Source organism: Monodelphis domestica, chromosome 3 (genome assembly GCF_027887165.1).
Source record: "Monodelphis domestica isolate mMonDom1 chromosome 3, mMonDom1.pri, whole genome shotgun sequence".
In the NCBI taxonomy this organism is placed as follows: Eukaryota; Metazoa; Chordata; class Mammalia; order Didelphimorphia; family Didelphidae; genus Monodelphis; species Monodelphis domestica.
Window position 1 is genome coordinate 455,337,676 of NC_077229.1, and position 19,067 is coordinate 455,356,742.

At 36.6% G+C, this 19,067-nt stretch overlaps 1 protein-coding gene across 1 annotated transcript in view; it reads left to right on the forward strand.

Moving 5' to 3' along the window:
• The window catches only part of MSH3 (mutS homolog 3), a 215,285-nt gene that overhangs the window by 133,687 nt on the left and 62,531 nt on the right, over positions 1 to 19,067 (forward strand). The window contains exon 19 of the mRNA XM_007487380.3: positions 14,257 to 14,368. Coding sequence (XP_007487442.1) covers positions 14,257 to 14,368 — 112 coding nt within the window. The remainder of the gene's footprint in view (positions 1 to 14,256; positions 14,369 to 19,067) is intronic.

Consider the following 19,067-nt stretch of genomic DNA (forward strand, 5'->3'; position numbering starts at 1 on the left):
GCCACCACTTCCTCCCAGCCCCTCTGGGACCGGGCTAAGAAACTTTGAACCCACCAGTTCTGAGGTTAGCATTGTTTCCCAGAGGATCAGGCCTCAAAATCATGGAGGGGAGCCCTTATTTGTAGAAGGGTTGCCCTCTCCTCACAACCACCAGTCACCAGTTACCCCTGATGATGACTGGTGAGCCCAGCAGTCTTGGGAATTCCATTACCTTCAAGAGCACCGAGTCTTGTCTCTGTTCCCCGCTCCTCTCCCCACCCCTGGCCTTATCCACAGAAGCAGCCTGTGGAGATGGGGCCTGGCAACTGTTTCTGCTGATGCTGCAGCCCATGACTTCCCAACAGCCATAGATACGGAAAACCTAATGGAGGAAAAGTTCTTGACATCAAAAAAGTCTTAGCCTGGTCCAGTGGTTAAAAATCAGAAAGAGATACAGTTTCATTGGTAATAATAGCACGTATGTTAGTGTCATTTAAAAAAAGCTCCAAAGAAGAAGATGCATTACTAACCTTTTCAATCTTACTTGCAATTGAAGCCTCCTATCTCTATTGCCTCTCTACTTGGATCAGGGATTCTCCACTGTTCTATTTGTGTCCTTAGTACTTAGCTCAGTGAATTGCACTGTGAAATTTATAATTTTTGTTATGTTATATTATATCACATCATATTATATTATATTATATTTATATTTAATAATTTCATAGTAATGCTTTATCATTGATGTATATATGTGCAGATATTAATCAATTTAATATGTCAATATATATCACTGATAAAGCATTATAAACACATATAATGATTTGTCTTTCATTTGTTCATAGACTGCCCAGCAAAGTAAAATCTTTATGAATTAACATAAGAGAATCCTAATGCATTAAATGCACATAGTATCCCTTCCCCCAAAAAAGCATTTTGCTCCCAGAAGAGAGGCATGAACTGATAGGCTTGTGCTCAGGCCCTATTTTAGGATCCCCTCCTACTTGCTGCTGTTTCCTCCGGCAAGAAGCAGAAGATATTATTGAGTCTTCCATATGAGGAGTAGAGACAGAAGTGTACTACAGTTAAGCATCCCTGAGGTTGCAGAAACTCTTCCTAGAACATTCTTCCCACCCTCCTTCCTCCTGCAAAAAATTGCAGATATTCATTTGCTGTAATCGGAGAAGGAGAGGGAGAGAGCCAAGGCAGGAATAGGGGCAAGCATGAGTAGCTACTTTGGGTCTGAAGAAAGGGGAACTGAAATCCAGCTGGGGACAGTCTTTTCTCTCCAAAACTACTTGAGTTTGGGTGAAGATTGGTAAAACCTACATCTAAAAGAAATCATGAGAGGAACAGCTTTGCAGTCCAGCTCAGATGGTGTCTGCAAAATGGAGAGGAATCAGAAAGTTTAAGGAATATAATGGGAAATGCCAAAACAGCAAGAATTTCAAGAGCAATAAAACTTAACGAAATCCTAGAACATAATAATAATTATAGCAAACATTTATAGGGTGCTTACTATGTATCAGACACTGTATAAAATGCTTTAGAATTTTTAATCTCATTTGATCCTTAAAATAGCCCTGAGAGATAGGTGCTATTATTATCCCCATTTGACAGTTGAGGTAATTTAGATGGATATTAAGGAACTTGCTCAGAGCCATTTAGTTAGTCTGTGTCTAAGGATGGATTTGAACTTGGATCTTCCTGACACCAGGTCCAAATCACTATCTATTATGCTATTAAGCCACCTCATAAGCACAAGCAAATAAATCACCAGAAAGGATTCTATAACAAGGAAAAACTTAGTATTAAATCCTTAGAGATTACAAAACTGTTAAATATTACAAGACAAAAGTGATCTAATTTACATATCTGTAGAATTCCTAAAGATCATGGAAAAACAAGAAGAAATTATAGAATGAATCCAGAAAAAAAATGAAATATATGAGAAGAAACTTGGAATGAATATGCCACAATTTTTATTTCTAAAGGCAAAAAAAAAAACCCATCAATTAGGAAACTAGAAAAAAATTTAATTCATTGTGGGGAGTTTCTCTAAGGAATAAAAAAAATTAATAGATTTGGTATGTGACATATCAAAGGGAGGAAAATCTGTCAAAAGAGAAACTAACAATGAAAGAAGACACATGACATTCACCTTGAAGGCAGAATTTGAAGATGCAACTGTAAGGAAGATAGGTTTCCCAGAATATGATTAATTTTTTAAGAATCTGAAGCCTTGATAGAAGAAATGATATTTAAAAAACTGTAGAGAACTTCTGAATTCAAATAGCAGAGTACTAATTGAAAGAACCCTCTAGATTCTGAGCAAAAGTGAACCTCCAAAAAAGACTATATGTCAAACTCCAAGATTCGGTAGTTAAATGTAACAGTTTCAGTGACCAAGTTCTGCAGTCTGCCAGGATGAATTATTTTAAATAAAAAGGAAAGTAAATTCAAGTAACAAAATAATTTCAAACCCACTAAATCGTAGAAGAAGAAGAAGAAGAAGAAGAAGAAGAAGAAGAAGAAGAAGAAGAAGAAGAAGAAGAAGAAGAAGAAGAAGAAGAAGAAGAAGAAGAAGAAGAAGAAGAAGAAGAAGAAGAAGAAGAAGAAGAAGAAGAAGAAGAAGAAGAAGAAGAAGAAGAAGAAGAAGAAGAAGAAGAAGAAGAAGAAGAAGAAGAAGAAGAAGAAGAAGAAGAAGAAGAGGAGGAGGAGGAGGAGGAGGAGGAGGAGGAGGAGGAGGAGGAGGAGGAGGAGGAGGAGGAGGAGGAGGAGGAGGAGGAGGAGGAGGAGGAGGAGGAGGAGGAGGAGGAGGAGGAGGAGGAGGAGGAGGGAGGAAGGAAGGAAGGAAGGAAGGAAGGAAGGAAGGAAGGAAGGAAGGAAGGAAGGAAGGAAGGAAGGAAGGAAGAAGATTAGTATATTCTGGAAAGCAGAGGAACTCAATCTAAAACTTAGAATGAAATGGTGATATTCAACAGACCAGACATTCATTCCCTTCCCCCAAAAAAGATATGAATGAATACTTGACTTGAAACATGCCACAGCAGTGGCTCAAGAATCTAGACACAAGAAAGCAAAAAAAGTATAATTTCTAAGGAAAAAATAAATAATGAAACTACCCCATATTTGGAGATTATTTTAAAAGAGAGGAAGAAAGGGCATCCAGGTGGCTCAGTAGATAGGCAGGAGTTCAATTCTGGCCTCAGACACTTTCTAGCTATGTTAACCTGGGTAAAACTTACTGCTCTTCTGGCCTGGAACCAATATTTAGTATCATTTTTAAAATAGAAGGGGGAGGGGGGAGGGAGAGAGAGAGAGAGAGAGAAAGAGTTAGTTGAAACCTAACCTGCACAGTTTTAAAAAAATGCAGAGTAAAGTGTTAGAGAAATCATCAAGATTTTGAAAAGCACCCAAGGGAATATGGATATATCGTAGAAATGAAAGAAATAGGAAAGATGAAAGTGGAAGGGAACTAACGTACTAAGGCCTAAACTCTACAACTTCATCATAGGTGAATCAGTGTATTTTGTGGGATAAAATTAAAGAGTGGGAGAATCCATAAATGAGTAAAGGGAAAGTAGAGAATAACAGCAAATGTATGATGTACCCATATTATATCCAATGGAATGATGACGAATTTCATCAAGAAGAAGAGTCACAGGGATAGCTAAATGGCACAGTGGGGTTAACAAATCCAGCCTCAGGCACATCCTAGCTGTGTGACCCTGGGCAAGTTAACAGGGTTAACCCTGTTTGCTTAGCTCTTACTCTTCTGTCTTAAAGTTGTTTCTAAGACAGAAAGTAAGAGTTAGCAAGAAAAAAAAGAAGAGGGTCCATAGAAGAATGGGAAAGGGTAGAAAGGAGGGATTGAAACTGGGAATGAAAGGGGAGGATCTTAGCCTAATGGGACTGAGGGATCCCATTAAAGACCCCTTCCGTGGCCGAAAGAGCCACACTAGAAGATTCAGACCTCACATTAATTAATTAAATTCTAACTCTTGGGGAAGTTGGTCCCTTCAGTAACCTGAGTGTTGGGCTTCCTTGGAAACAATATCTTGGCTCCAAAAAAGGGATATGAAAGTTCCTAACCACGCAGGCAGCACATATGGGAGATAGAGTGAGGTGATATGATCACTGGGAAAGTATTATGGGGCCAGGATATTGGTAGAACTGGGGCAGTGCCAATTACTCCTGTCCTTTCTCATTCTCACTCTCCCTTCATTTACTACCCTCATCACTCCCCTACTAGCACACACTACTACAACACCAATCAGGACTGTTGCAAACAAGTAAGTTGTGATGTAGCCCTACTTAAGTAAAAAGACAAAAAGATAATTCTTAACTAAAAAAGGAGGGAAATGTAAAATAAGTAAAATCATAAAAGTAAAGAAAAGTTTGATAAACTGGAATGGAAGTGGATAAAGTAGGGAAAACAATGTGTGAATAAAGTCACAACATTGTAGTTTACACAAAACGAATTGCACAGACAACGTATTGCCTTAAAGAAAAAAAAAAGGTATTTTTTAAAATAGTTTTTAAAATGCTGAAGACACCAGAGGAAATAAAATAAAATAGCTTAGAGGAAAACCACAAGTCAAACTCTCATAATTCTAAATGTGAATGTACTAAACAATACAATAAAACAGAGTTATAGCTCTCTAGACCTCCAGGTGACTTACCCCAGGACTCAAATTGGGGTCTTTTGGACAAAAGAATATTAATGTAGTTTTTGAGATTTTTTTTAGAAAGTTCTTGAGATTTCTGGGAAACCTGCTTGTTGAAAGATTTTTTTAACCTTCCTACTGGCAGTTTTTTATATGTTTTAAACCTTGGGACTGATTTTACTCCTCCTTGAGAATTGCTTCTTTCTGAGGGTATTGGAATACTTTTAGTCAAAGGCCTGATTAGTTAAACCCTTTGGCTCTGAGAGATCCATTACAGGAATGTCGGTTAGAGATTGTGATAGAAGTAAATGATCACAGATAGGGCATGGGGCAATGCCACACTACATAATTTTGGACACAGTCATTTCTACCATGGAGCACCATTTTTATCCATATTGCATAGCTTTCAAATTGATATTTCTAAGAATAAGATGACAGAAAAAAGGTACAGTGGGGTGAGATTTATAAAAGCATTAGGATAAAACTTAAAAGAGGGAGCTAAAACCTAGTACTTAAAAACCATTTCTAAAAGGAACAAAAGAAATTAAAGAAGAAATAAATAAAAATTTAGACCATTAATCAAAAAATAAAATTTCAGAATAGACTGGAAAGGAAAAGTAGTGACACAAATAAAACCTTCAAAAAAGACCAGAAAAAGAAAATGATTAAACAGAAACAGTTCCAGGAGGAAGAGTTTAACTACTTAAATGAATTGGGGAAACAATATAACATTAAATTAAAGAAAGGGAAAGTCAAGTAAGTAAAATCCCAAATTAAGAAAAGGATTGACAAATGAGGGGGGCAAGGAAAGCTGGGAAGAGGGTCTAAGGGAATGGGGTCAAAATGCATTAGCTTGAACAAAACTAATTGTAGGGACATCATACTGACTTAAAAAAAGACAGGGATTTAAGAAACTTTTAAAAACTATTGAAGGGAAACCTTCCAAAAAGCAAAATAAAGCAATACTTGGAAGAAAACCATAAGCCTAACTCTCATCATTTTAAATGTAAATGTACTAAACAATATAATTGAGTAAATGTTACAAAATAGAAAAGAAAACCCCACAGTATTTTTTCTTACAAGAACTATATCTAAAAAAGCAAAGATTCTCAAAATCAAAATGAGAGAACAGAACTAAATTTACTATGTACTAAGTGAATCCAAAAGATTATGAATGCAGTAATGCTATCAGACAAAAATTTCATTTAAACTTAAAGGGACCATAAGCAATGAATTAATATTAACATTAAACCTATGCTCCAAGTGGCAGAGTATTTAAATACCTGAAAATGAGGCACAAAGAAAAATGGCAGAAATTAGGTACAAATCCTTTAACTGAGTAAACCCAAAGGTATGTGGAGCAGTAAGCCTATTGCTTGCCTGACTATCTGAGGGAACCTTAAGCCTTATACATGATTTGGGGGTAATGCATTATTGGAGCCTGTGGGGATTGGATCATTTGGATAGAAATTCGAGAAACAGAGGGTGGAGGAAAGTCCTTTGGAGATCTCAAGGCAGGAAGCAGAGACTCAGGGGGTCCCTCAGGATTGCTTTGCATCAACGTATCCAGCTGTGTGAGGGTCCCTGACTTGCTAGTAGCAGAAAGGAGAAGATGCCATCATTATGTTAAACTTGAACTGGGGTCACTTGTGGACTCTGATCTCTTCTGTTTCCCAGGTTATTTCATCATTCTCTGGTTGAAAAAGGAATTTGGATGATTAGACATACTCTTAATAATTCCAGTTTTACATTCATCATGTAACAATTAGCTGAATTTGAAAAAGAACAAATTGTAGTACAATTACAGTAGGAAATATTAATCTTCCTCTCTAAGAAATGGACAAATCTAAGAAAAAAGTAAGCATAAAAGAAAATATAGAATTGAGCAAATTTTGGGAAAATTTAGAACTAAAGATTTATGTTGTTTTTTAGAGTTTTTGTTGCTTTGTGGAGGACCTGCCAGGAGTGACATGATGAAGAATCTGAATAGAACTTTATGTTCCTTCATTCACTTTGCTTCAATCTTTTTTTTTTTTAATGGGGCCTTTTTCCTCCTGACTCTCTTCATCTCACCCTGATTCTCTCCTCTCCGATCCAGTAAACATATAAATAAAAATATTTATTATTAAACATTAGCATGTGCCAGGCACTGTGCTAAGAGCTAGGGTTGCCATTAATAAAAAGAAAGCCAATCTCTACCCTCAGAGATGCCACAGTCTAATGGGGAGGGACAACACACAAGAGGATGCCCAACAAGAAAGGGGGTAATAGACCATGGGGCATCTTGTTGTTCGGACCCAGGCAGATTAGCAGAGGCAGAGTAGATATTACCTGTTTCCCTTGGGGGTTTTATTGTTCCTTTTCTCATCTGCTTTTATCTAGTTATATAATCCTCTTGCGCCATTCTGCCTTTTTTTTTTTCCTGCCAATACAATACATTCTCCCTTTTTCTTCTCTCCTTCAACCAGTCTTAATCATTAGTTTTCTGAATTTCATTTTTTTGGTGCCCTTTCCCAAAAAAGGGCTCTTCTCTCTATGTTCATTATCCTTTTCTTTTTATTTGTCTCTTGTAGACTCTCATTCTGATTCATGATCTCTATAATTTTCTAAGTCTCTTTTCTTTATATTCTTCATACAATCAAAACTTCCAATTACCCATCCGAGGGTCTCCTCTCTAGATGGTTTCTGCCACTGCCTGGTAGGACTCAATTCATGAATTTCCCCCTTTTCTGTTGTGCTTCACTCCCAGAACAATGACAATTTTCACAGAGGTTAAAGAGAACACTTCCCTCACCTACTTTGTCCCTGATTATGCAACTCACCTCTCATACCTTTCTCTGGTGTCTTTTTTCTCCATTGGCCTCTAAATCTCTTCCTGATGTCTCACGTCCTCAGGGACCAGTTGTTCCCAGAGGTTCCAACCCCAACTTTGGATAAGTAGACTTTTCAAGCACCAAAACTCCTGAACCACACCTGGGTAAGGTCCCTTTCTCCCTTCATAGACCATCTCTCATTACTCATAGGGGCGTATCAGTAGAACCCCCTCTTACTCCCAGAGTTAAAGCCTCCTTCCTTTCCTCTCCTTTTCAGTCCTCCCACCTTCCTCAGCCATCTCACTGTGGGCTCTTTTCTTTTTGAGACCGCAAGAGGTCTCCTTCCCCTCTTTGCTAACCCTTGATTTGGCCCTTCTCACAGATTCCTTTCTCTCCTTTTGTTTCCCTCTCTTTCTTTTATGAACCCATCCATGTTATAATGTAGTCCCCTCCCCCCCAATCCAAACCAAACCATTGATTCACCTGTAGGCAAGTTGTTGACATTTCTGTCCATAATGCTCCCTGTCCTCTTCAGTGTTGTCTCTCCCACATCTATCTTCGTGTTTCCTTGTGTTTATTTAGAAAGAAGCTCTTAACTGATATCTCTCTTACCATTCTCTTGCTATCCTCACTTTCTGCTTTATATATATTCACTCCTTCTGCATTTCTTTTGTTTGGGGTGTGGAAAAAAAAACAAAGCATCTCTTCATTTCTGGTTTCCTTTTTTAAAATGTTAAAAATTCTTATTCAACATCCAACCTTTTTTTCTGTAAGACGAAGCTTAATTTGTAGACTTGCTTAACCTGGGCTAACCCCTAAGATCCACTGTTCTTAGCAACATATTATTCCATTCTCTTCTACATTTTCTAGTGAGTGCACAATAGTCTTGCCTGTGTACGAATGTCCTTTTTTGAAAGTTATTCCCTTGATTATTTGGAAAACTGGTTTCTGAATTAAATTATTAAATTTTACCACCATGTGTTTTGGAGTTTGCAGCCTTCTCTATTTTTTATCTTTTGTTTGTTTGGGGGGGGGTGATCGTGAATTTTTTCAATTATAATTTTATTTTATTTTATTTTTTGTTTAAGAAGGTCTGGAAAGTTCTCTTTTATTTCTTTCATTAGGGTGTTAAGATTTTTTGTCTCATCAATTCTCCTGGGAGTCCTTTGATCCTGAGATTTGCTCTGTGTGTACTGCCTTCAAACTCAGTATGTCTTACTTGTGTGGTGACTATATTTTCTTTTAATGCTACTGTTTTTTGCTTCTCTTCTTTTAGATTATCCTTTATTTCTATGTATTTGCATTCCCAATCTATTGTTTTCTCTTTTGTTTCCCTGGCGAAGCTTGCCATTGCAAATTCAAATTTTTCTTTTCCTTTTTTTTGTTGTTCATAATTTTTGCTGTGCTGTCATAATGCTGACAGCATTAATTCTGCTGTCATACTTCTCGTGGCTCTTTTTGAACTACTAAGGAACAATGTCTTATGGTTCCATGTTTTCCTCAAATTCTACAGGGTCCTCTGTCTCATAAAGTATTGGATCATTTTCCTTAGTTTTACAGTATTTATTCATAGATGCCTGAATTCATTTTCTAGATCTAGAGATCATATTTCCTTCTATGATGATTTTTCCTATTTACTTAGCTGTTTATGTTCCAGGTGTTTTCATTTTCTTCTTTCTTCCTAAAATCTTTGTTAATTTCAGCCTTTTTCCCTCCTAATTTTTCTTTTATCTTTCATTTATTTATCTTTTATCATTCATTTTCTGTACCTTCTTCTCTGATGTGATTTCCTTGGGAGCTAGATCTCAAAGCATCTCAGCTTCCTTACACACTGTGCAAGTCACAGTTCACCATCCTAGGCCTCTGCCCCAACTGGCTTTTAGAAGATCAGAACAGCTAGATGCTCTTTCCTTCGGGCTTGTTAAGGGGTTCACAGTGGCTGCACACACACACTCTACTATCTTTATGTCCTGCCCTGCTCCCTCTTTCTCATAGTTCTTTGCCCCAGCATGGGCAGGCGAAGAGCTCTTACAGGGCTGGGGCTAAAGGGTTGTCCATGGTTCCAGGCTCTGCTGGTATTCTGGGTTGTTGGCTCTGTTCCAGGCTCTGCTCATGAAAGAGAATTTTTGGTGTAACTCCATGCTTTGCTGGTGCCACAGATTGTCAGCTTTGCAGCACTGATGCTATAGGGTTATGACCCCTGATAGGTTTTTACTCCTGGAGGGAGTATGGGAGTAGCATGGGAGGTAGGAGACGAGTAGTAATTGAGCCCCAGGTCAGGAAGTATAAATTTGGGGTATTTTGTTTCTTGTTTGTTTGTTTTTGTTTTGTTTTGTTTTGTTTTGTTTTTATAAAAACCCTTACCTTCCATCTTGGAACCAATACTGTATATTGGTTCCAAGGCAGAAGAGTGGTAAGGGCTAGGCAATAGGGTTAAGTGACTTGCCCAGGGTCACACAGCTGGGAAGTGTCTGAGGCCAGATTTGAGCCCAGGATCTCCCATCTCTAGGCCTGGCTCTCCATCCACTGAGCCACCTAGCTGCCTCCTTGTGTCTTATTTTTAATCTTCTTTTGGCTTCCAGATGTCCTAGACCGTGGAGAAAGCTGAAGTTGCTTTATATTTGACCCATAATTTCTCTTTAGAATAGATTTGAAAGGTCCCGGGAATCAGAGAAAACTGTCCATTCAGTCCTTCATCTTGTTGCTCATGTGATCCTTAGAATACCCCAGACATAACCTAACAAAACATCAACCTTGCTTTCAGTTTTAAAAGTGAAAAATTTGTGTGTGGATTGCCTACAGTTGGTAAAATACTTAGGATTTAATTTAAAATGAAAACATGCTTCGAAATGTTTTTATTCTTCTTATGCCATCAAATTATGTAAAAGCCATTATAAAGGAGCGACCAAACTCAATCCAAGCATTCTACATGTTTTACCATTTTAATAGTGTCTGTCTTGAAGGCATTTCTCCAAACTCATGACTCAAAAAGCTCAATTATACAGCTTCTCTGAGAAGTAAAAGGGTGTATTCTAATGTGTATGTGTAGAATTTTTTGGCTTGAAAGGAGTTTGGGAATCATCTAGTCCAAATCTTTCATATTTTAGATTACTCAGCCCCTCAACAAGCATGTGTTAAATACCAACTGTGAGCTAGGCACAGGGGGACCCAGCAGTGAGAATGAAATAATCCCTGCCCTATGGAAGCTCACGTGCTACCAGGGGAAACAACAGACAAGCCATATCAATGTATACAAAATATGTACCAGCCAGTTTGTTTGGGAGCATTCAGAAACATCTTCTTATACAAGGTGACATTTGAGGCAAGTTTTAAAGAAAAAAGAGTATTCTCTAAGCTAGAGGGGATCAAGGAGGGAGTGCATCCTGGCTCAGAGCTGGAGAGCTCAGTTTTAAAGAAAAGAATCCTAGATGGTACAGTGGATAGAGCACTGGGCTTGGAATCAGGAAGACTCCTCTTCACGAGTTCATATCTGGCCTCAGACACTTATTAGATGGGCGACTCTGGGCAAGTCACTTCACCCTGTTTGCCTCAGTTCCTTATCCATCAAATGAAATGGCAAATAAGTATCTTTGCTAAGAAAATCCCAAATGGAGTCATGGAGTCAGACATGGCCGAAATGATACTACAACAATAAAAAAATAATCCTAAAAGGCAGAAGGAATTATGGAAGGAATGAATGCATTCTAGGCCACTACAAAGGTATATGAGATGAAATACTGTGTAAAAGGAACAGCAAGAAAGCCAATTTTCCTGGACAGTAAAGTTATATCACAGTAGTGTATAAAGCTGGAAAAATTAGTTAGGCCAGGTTGTGAAGGGCTCCAAATGCCAAACAGAGTAGTTCATATTTGATTTTTTTTTTTAACCCTCACCTTCTGTCTTGGAATCAATACTGTGTATTGGTTCCAACGCAAAAGAGTGGTAAGGACTAGGCAATGGGGGTTAAGTGACTTGCCCAGGGTCACACAGCTGGGAAGTGTCTGAGGCCAGATTTTAACCTAGGACCTGGCTTTCAATCCACTGAGCTACTCAACTGCCTTCTATTATTTTTCTTAAAACCTTATTTATTAATTTAATTAATTTAGAATATTTTTCCATGTTTACATGATTCATGATCTTTTCCTCCCCTTCTCCCACCCCCCTCCCATAGTCAATGAGCAATTCCACTGGGTTTTACATGTGTCATTGATCAAGACTAAATTTCCACCTTACTGATATTTGCACTAGGGTCATTGTTTAGAGTCTACATCCCCAATCATATTCCCATCAACCCATGTGATCAAGCTGTTGTTTTTCTTCTGTGTTTCTGCTCCCCCAGTTCTTTCTCTGGATATGGATAGTATCTTTCTCATGAGTCCCTCAGAATTGTCCTGGATCACTGCATTGTTGCTAGTAAAGAAGTCCATTACATTTGATTGTACCACAGTATATCAGTCTCTGTGTATAATGTTCTCCTGGTTCTGCTTCTCTCACTCTGCATCAGGAGGTTGTTCCGGTCTCCATGGAATTCCTCCACTTTATTATTCCTAATATGTGCTAAATGTCCTAAAATGTGCTAAAGGGTTAGCACAATAGTATTCCATCACCAACAGATAACACAATTTGTTCAGCCATTCCCCAATTGAAGGGCATCTCCTCATTTTCCAATTTTTCACCACCACAAAGAGCACGGCTATAAATATATATGTGTATGTTTTTATTCATCCTTCATTTTTTTATTTGAAAATTTTTATTTAATTAATTAATTTAGAGTATTTTTCCATGGTTACATGATTCATGTTCTTTCCCTCCCCTCTTACCACACCTCTCGCATAGCCAACAAACAACTCCACTGGATTTTACATGTGTCATTGGTCATGACCTATTTCCATATTATTAATATTTGCATTAGGGTGATTGCTTAGAGTCTACAGCTCCAATTATATCCCCATTGAACCATGTGATTAGGCAGTTGTTCTTCTGTGTTTCTACTCCCACAGTTCTTTCTCTGGATGTGGATAGCATTCTTTTTCATAAGTCCCTCAGAATTGTCCTGGATCATTGTATTGCTGCTAGTAGAGAAGTCCATTACAATCAATTATACCATAGTGTATCCTTCTCTGTGTACAATGTTCTCCTATTCACTCTGCATCAATTCCTGGAGGTCAGTCCAGTTCCCATGGAATTCCTCCAGTTCATTATTCCTTTTAGTACAATATTTTCCATTACCAACAGATACCACAATTTGTTGAGCCATTCCCCAATGGAAGTAGCTTCCCCTCATTTTCCAATTTTTTACCACCACAAAGATCCTTATAGCTGGTACCTCAGAGTTGTTTTGATTTATATTTCTTTAATTTTAAGATATTTAGAACACTTTTTATGTGCATATTGATAGTTTTTATTTCTTTATCTGAAAATTGCCTATTCATGTCCCTTGCCCATTTATCAATTGGGGAATGGCTTGATTTTTTTTGTACAATTGATTTAGCTCTTTATAAATTTGAGTAATTAGACCTTTGTTTTTGTTATAAAGATTTTTTCCCAGTTTGTTGCTTCTCCTCTAATTCTGGTTGCATTGGTTTTGTTTATACAAAACCTTTTTAAATTTAATGTAATAAAAATTATTCATTTTACATTTTGTAAATATTTTCTCTCTCTTGCTTGGTCTCAAAATCTTTCCTTTCCCAAAGATCTGACAGGTATACTATTCTATGTTTACCTAATTTACTTATAGTTTCCTTCTTTATGTTTAAGTCATCCCCCAGTTTGAATTTATCTTGGTATAGGGTGTGAGATGTTGATCTAAACCCAATCTCTCCCATACTGTTTTCCAATTTTCCCAGCAGTTTTTGTCAAATTCTTAGTTTTTGTCCCCAAAACTGGGATCTTTGGGTTTATTGTACACTATCTTGCTGAGGTCATTTATCCCAAGTCTATTCCATTGATCATATTTAATTCTTAACAAGAATAGGGAGCTATAGAATTTATCAACTAGTGGAGTGATATCATCGGACTTGTGAAAAAAAATCATAAATCCCTTTTTGTAGCTATGAGGTGTGGAGATGCAGAGAGAGACTTGAGGCATGATGAATTAATTAGGAGTCTTCTCTTCAGGTAATGAAGTTCATGAAGGCCTTAACTAGAGTGGTTGTTTTGTGAGTGGAGAGAATGGGACAGATGCAAGAGATATTAATAAATGAGAAATGAAAAGATCTGGCAAATGATTGATTGACTCTGGGAAGGGGCGGGGGGAAGAGGGGTTGTTGAGTGAGAGGTAGAATATTCTGAATCTGGCTGACCAGAAAAATAGAGACACTTGACAGAAAGGAAAGTTTAGAAGAAGATTAGGTTTGGGAAGACAGTTTCAGGCTAGTTGACTTTGAGATACCCAGTGGTTATTCAGATTGAACTATCCATTGGGCACTCTGGAGAGATTTAATTTAAGGTTAGATGTATCAATCTGAGAACCAGCTACAAAGAAAAAGCTAAGTAAATTCATGGGAGATGAGGGAAGGAAGGCCTTGAAAGGTGACACAGGGAACAGAATGGGGACTAAAATCTGTTTGACTCTCAGACTAGTGCTTTTTTCATCAATCCATTGCTTAACTTCAGATTTTATTTTTATATCCTATCCTTTTTTATAACCAAAGTTATCTTTACACTTAATGTCATGTTCTTGTTCTTTAAGAGGTTTGAAATTTCTATTTTTATTGCACTTATTATTTTCTACTATTCTAAAACGTTTTCTATAACATTATTTCAAATACACTGACTCAGTGCATTTCTTTTTGCAGACCAGTTTTGCAAGAAGAGAGAAAAATAGTGATAAAAAATGGTCGACATCCGGTGATTGATATGTTATTGGGAGAGCAGGATCAATATGTTCCCAATAGCACATATTTGTCAGTAAGTATTATGTTATGATGAAAATCAACTAGCCTTGGTTAACTTTTGACCCTGATTATATAAATGCCAAATGCATAATTAATAATTTACCAGAATCTTCACTTTAATTTTAAAAGGACTAACACTAAAATGATGTTTTCTCTGTGATAGTGTGCTCTTATCAGTGCTAATGCTAGTAAAGAATCATATGCTGACTATATTTGGCAAATAAAGAATTTTATTTATTGATTCTTGTTAACTCAGTTTTTTAAATCTCATATTCATATAAATGCCCAAATGAACAGATGGCATTAGAGTCATACCACAGTGATTTGCAAATTTCATTAACTCTCAATGCCTCATTGTCTATCCTTGATCCTTTCTCTCTTTCAATATACACCACTTTCCTAATTCTTTTCTCCTATGCAGTTTTGTTCTCTTAATATAGTAAGGACCTAATCGCTTTTGTACTAACAATAAATCTCATAGTTTTTTGAGAATTATATTTTAATTTTGTTCAAAGGCTTGTTGAGCTTTCATAACATGATATCTAATTTCAGTAACTTTAGTTCTTATTAGGAAAATGTGTAAATGGCCTCATTTATTTGAGTAATCTAATAAACTTTAATGTATTTTAAAGTTTTAAAAAATTCTATGTAAATATACATTTCTTTTCATTTCCCACAGCACCAACAGGTACTGTTAATTGGAAAAAATGCTACAATTGGACCAATTACAGTTTCTATAATTCAGTTTCTGTTTTGTTTACAAATTATTTTAATCATCATTTGCTATCTCAGCTTTTAAATAATTTATTTTGGCTATTTTTTGGCTTTGAAAAAGCTTATGCTATTTAATAAGATGTCCTTTGAGAAGATGAAACATTATTTCTACTAAATTACAAGAAAGTTTTCATAAATACTGAACCTCCATATTGAAATTTTTGTAAAATAAGTATTCTGCTTTACTTCAGCAGAATACACTGCTGGATGCTTTTGAAATATCATTTGCTTTTATAGACCTTTTTTCCAACATTAGTGTAGGAGTTGATGTAGAATTGTTGCTATGGTGAAACGTATTCTTTGTATGGCATGAATTTATATGGGGATGAAGTTAAGAAAAAAATTAAGAAAAACTTGATTTAAAATATTTTATGGTAGGTAATTATAAAACTGTACTGTGAAAAAAATCTTTTCTAGCAGAGAGGATAGCTAATTTTGATAGTGTTGTAATTTTTATAACCAGCTTTTTTGGAACATACACAATTAAGGTAGGATGTTTGAGATTCTGTGTTATATGAAATTTTTTATATATTCCTTCTGATACGGCCAATTCTCCAGTGATCCCCTCCAAGTTTTCTTAAGTACTTTCTCAAATTCTGGGTCAAAAAAAATGGAAAAACTCTCTAATCCTTCTTTACTTTATCTCCTTGATTTTCTCCATAATCCTAAGACTTGTATACCTGCACATTAATTATAACTCAAGAACTGTCTAATTTATCTCCCAAAAACGTTCTTTAAAATACTGAGGACTCTGATTTAGGTACACTTATACTGTCAGCAACATATTATAAAGATTACTTGAAAGAGAGCAGCCAGGTGGCTTAGTAGATCTCTTCTTAGTAGTCTCTTCTAGACTTTAAAGGAGGAGGAAGAACCTCCTTGCTTCTGAGGCAACTCATTCCACTCTTGAATTATCTACATGCTATTAGGAGATTTTTCCTTATCTTATGTCTAAATCTGATTCTCTGCAACTTCCACTCATTACTTCTGTTTCTTCCATTTGGGTCAAACAAAACAAATGTGATCCCTCTTCCATGTGACAACCATCCAAATTGTTGAAAACAATTCTAGACAAAACATTGCCAGTTTTTTCAATCAATCATATGGCATGATCCCAAAGCCTATCTTGGTCACCCTCAAAATGAGGTGTTCTTCCTAATTGTGATAAGCAAAATTGAACATGGCACTCTAGATGTGGTTTGACCAGAATATTAACTGAATAATTCAGTGAGATTCTAACTTCCCTTTTCTTTACACTAGCAATAGATATTTTTCACTGCCATATTGGGTTCTTCATCCATCTTGGGCTTCAATTCCACTAAACCCCACATCCTGCAAATCTTAATCATAAAATTTGATTTTTAGTCTTTCTTTGTACTTGCAAAGTTAATTAAAAAAAAAAAACCTCAAACCTAAGTATTGTAAGACTCTTGGGAGTTCAAAATCAAGGAAAGAATGGTCAGTTATATTCCATGTAGTTTATCTCATCCATTTTTTCTTTTCTCCAGTCTTGTTCTTACTTCTATTGTGCATAAGTTAAACTTTGCTAGTGAGTTTGCAGAATTTGATGACTATTTTCCTCAGTCTCCATTCCATCACCCAGCATGGTCAACAAATACCCCAAGCTCCTATTTTTTCCCAAATGGGTGAAGAATTGGTTATTTTAGTTTCATATTGTAGTTAACAGAGTTGGATTACTGGATGAGGAAGAGTGGGGAGGGGAGGAAATTTTCTCTGCTGATGCTCATCAGCTATTTACCTGCAACTTCTTTTAGAGTGTGAGCCAGTAAGAAATTAAGTCATTTGCTTATAGTCATACAGTGTACCCTTGGGTCAGAGACATGACTTGATATTGAGTTTTTCCAAATCTTGGTCTTTTGGCAGGGGGAGAGGAGGGGGTTACTTCATGGCTACTCATCAATGAATTTCCAATATTAAAATAATTAGAATTGTTCAACTCTACACATTAAGCCATAAAGTAGATATAATTTAGTCTTTGATTATAAAGTAAAGAAATCAGTGGATCTTCATGTTACAATTATGAAGCCCTATAAATATACAATTATAGCCCTATAAAATCTGGAAGCAGAGTATAGTTCTGGTTATTTGGGTGTGATTGCTGAGTTTACCTGATGCTGATTCTTGACTTAGCTCTTCTCTGGGTTGGTGCAGAAGAATCCACATTTTCTTGCTTATCTTCCTTTAGGTATAAATATAGAAAAAGTCATTGACACAGCAATTTCTGAGTGACTGTTTCAAGGACTTTGGATGGTTCTAGGATTTAGTCTACTGAGCTGGAAGAATTTCCCCAGAGCATTGGCAGTAAAGTCTGATACTGAGTTTGTAAAGCAAGACTGAGTAAACAGTGGTACATTTTAGACATTTTTTTGGTGTGTGTTTTAAAAAGCAGATACTTTTGGTCGTGAATGTCTGGTGTTAACAAATTAACCAGTTGTAGGGAGGTTTGACTAGTCAAGAATTGGTTAAGTAGTATAATTCTCAGGTCGCTGCTTTTGTGTAAGCCTTTGAGAGGTAGGGGCATCCTATGAAACACTACCGTTGTCACCCCACAGCACCTCAGTCCTGCCAGCTTGCCCTTTCTTGCAGTTCATGATTCCATATAGGGACAGTCAGGAATCTGAGAAGAGATCAGTGAGATCTTCCTTGGCCAGCCCACTGAGTTCTTTGACGCCATTCCATCTCCCTTTCTGAGGTCCACATTGACCTCCTTCTACCGGTCTTGAGACACCATCACTATTTCCCTTCATCCCTCTTTTCTGGCCTCCAGGAGCTTAGCATGCTCATATTTTCATTGGGTGTCCCAAATCCTCTACTGTTTTCATACTACTTCACTACTGGTTCACCCTTCTTCCCTTGGGCTTACTTTGTCAAGGTGTGCTCCATGATCCAAAATTCTCTCTCATTCTTCTCTTTCCCAGTCAAAACTTTGCCATGGTGATAAGTTATCTGAAAAAAAGTGTATTAAGCGAAAGGGAACTTTATCATAATTTTGTGATTTACGTGTAGACATTTACGATGGACAATTCCTCCATCCATTAGCCACATGGCTTTTAAAAAATAAATCTTTATGGATCTCTTTTGTTTCTTTGTCATACTTTTTTCAAACTTTGTCTCTTCTATATTGAACTCTCCGTTGTAATAAGGAAGAACAGTTAAACAAAAGTGTTCCACGTAGTGTCCACTTTGACATATGTGTACCACATTTTGTTCCCAGTAGTCTCCTACCTCTCTACCAAGATAGAGTTTTGCTTTATTCTTTGTTCTCTGAGCTCCTTACTGTTGTTTCCATTACGCCATTATTTTTAGTGATCTGTTCATTTACATGGTTGTGGTCATTTTATATATGATTCTTTTGGTTCTACTTAGTTAGTTCCATGTTATTTCTTACAAACTTTGCCTTATTTTCCAAAATTGTTTGTTTGTTTTTGTCATTTTTTACTCATGATAACTTTCCATTACATCCTATACTGTTGTGTTTGTTTTCATCTACTCCTCAAACATTGGCTACTCATTTTATTCCTAGGTGTTTGCTACCCCAAAAATTATAGCTTTAAATATTTTGGTAAACATTAAACCTTTGTTTATGTCTTTGACCTTTTGAGTGCATTTTTAAATGAATGAGTATAGACTTTTCTGGCCTCATACCCAAATCATAATCCCAAATAACTGGGCCACTTCAGCTACACAAACAATGTATCAGTGTGCTGCTCTTCATACAGTGGCTTTTTTTTTTTTTAACTACAGTTTTCTGATGCCTTTTATTCTCACTGTAGAATATGCTAGGCATTTAATTCAGTTGAACTAACCTCTGTTAAGAGCCTATTATGTTGATGGTGCACTGCTAGAAATACTGAGGATGCAAACATAAAAAAAAAAAAACTCAACAATCCTTGAACATCATTTAATGCTTAGGCTTG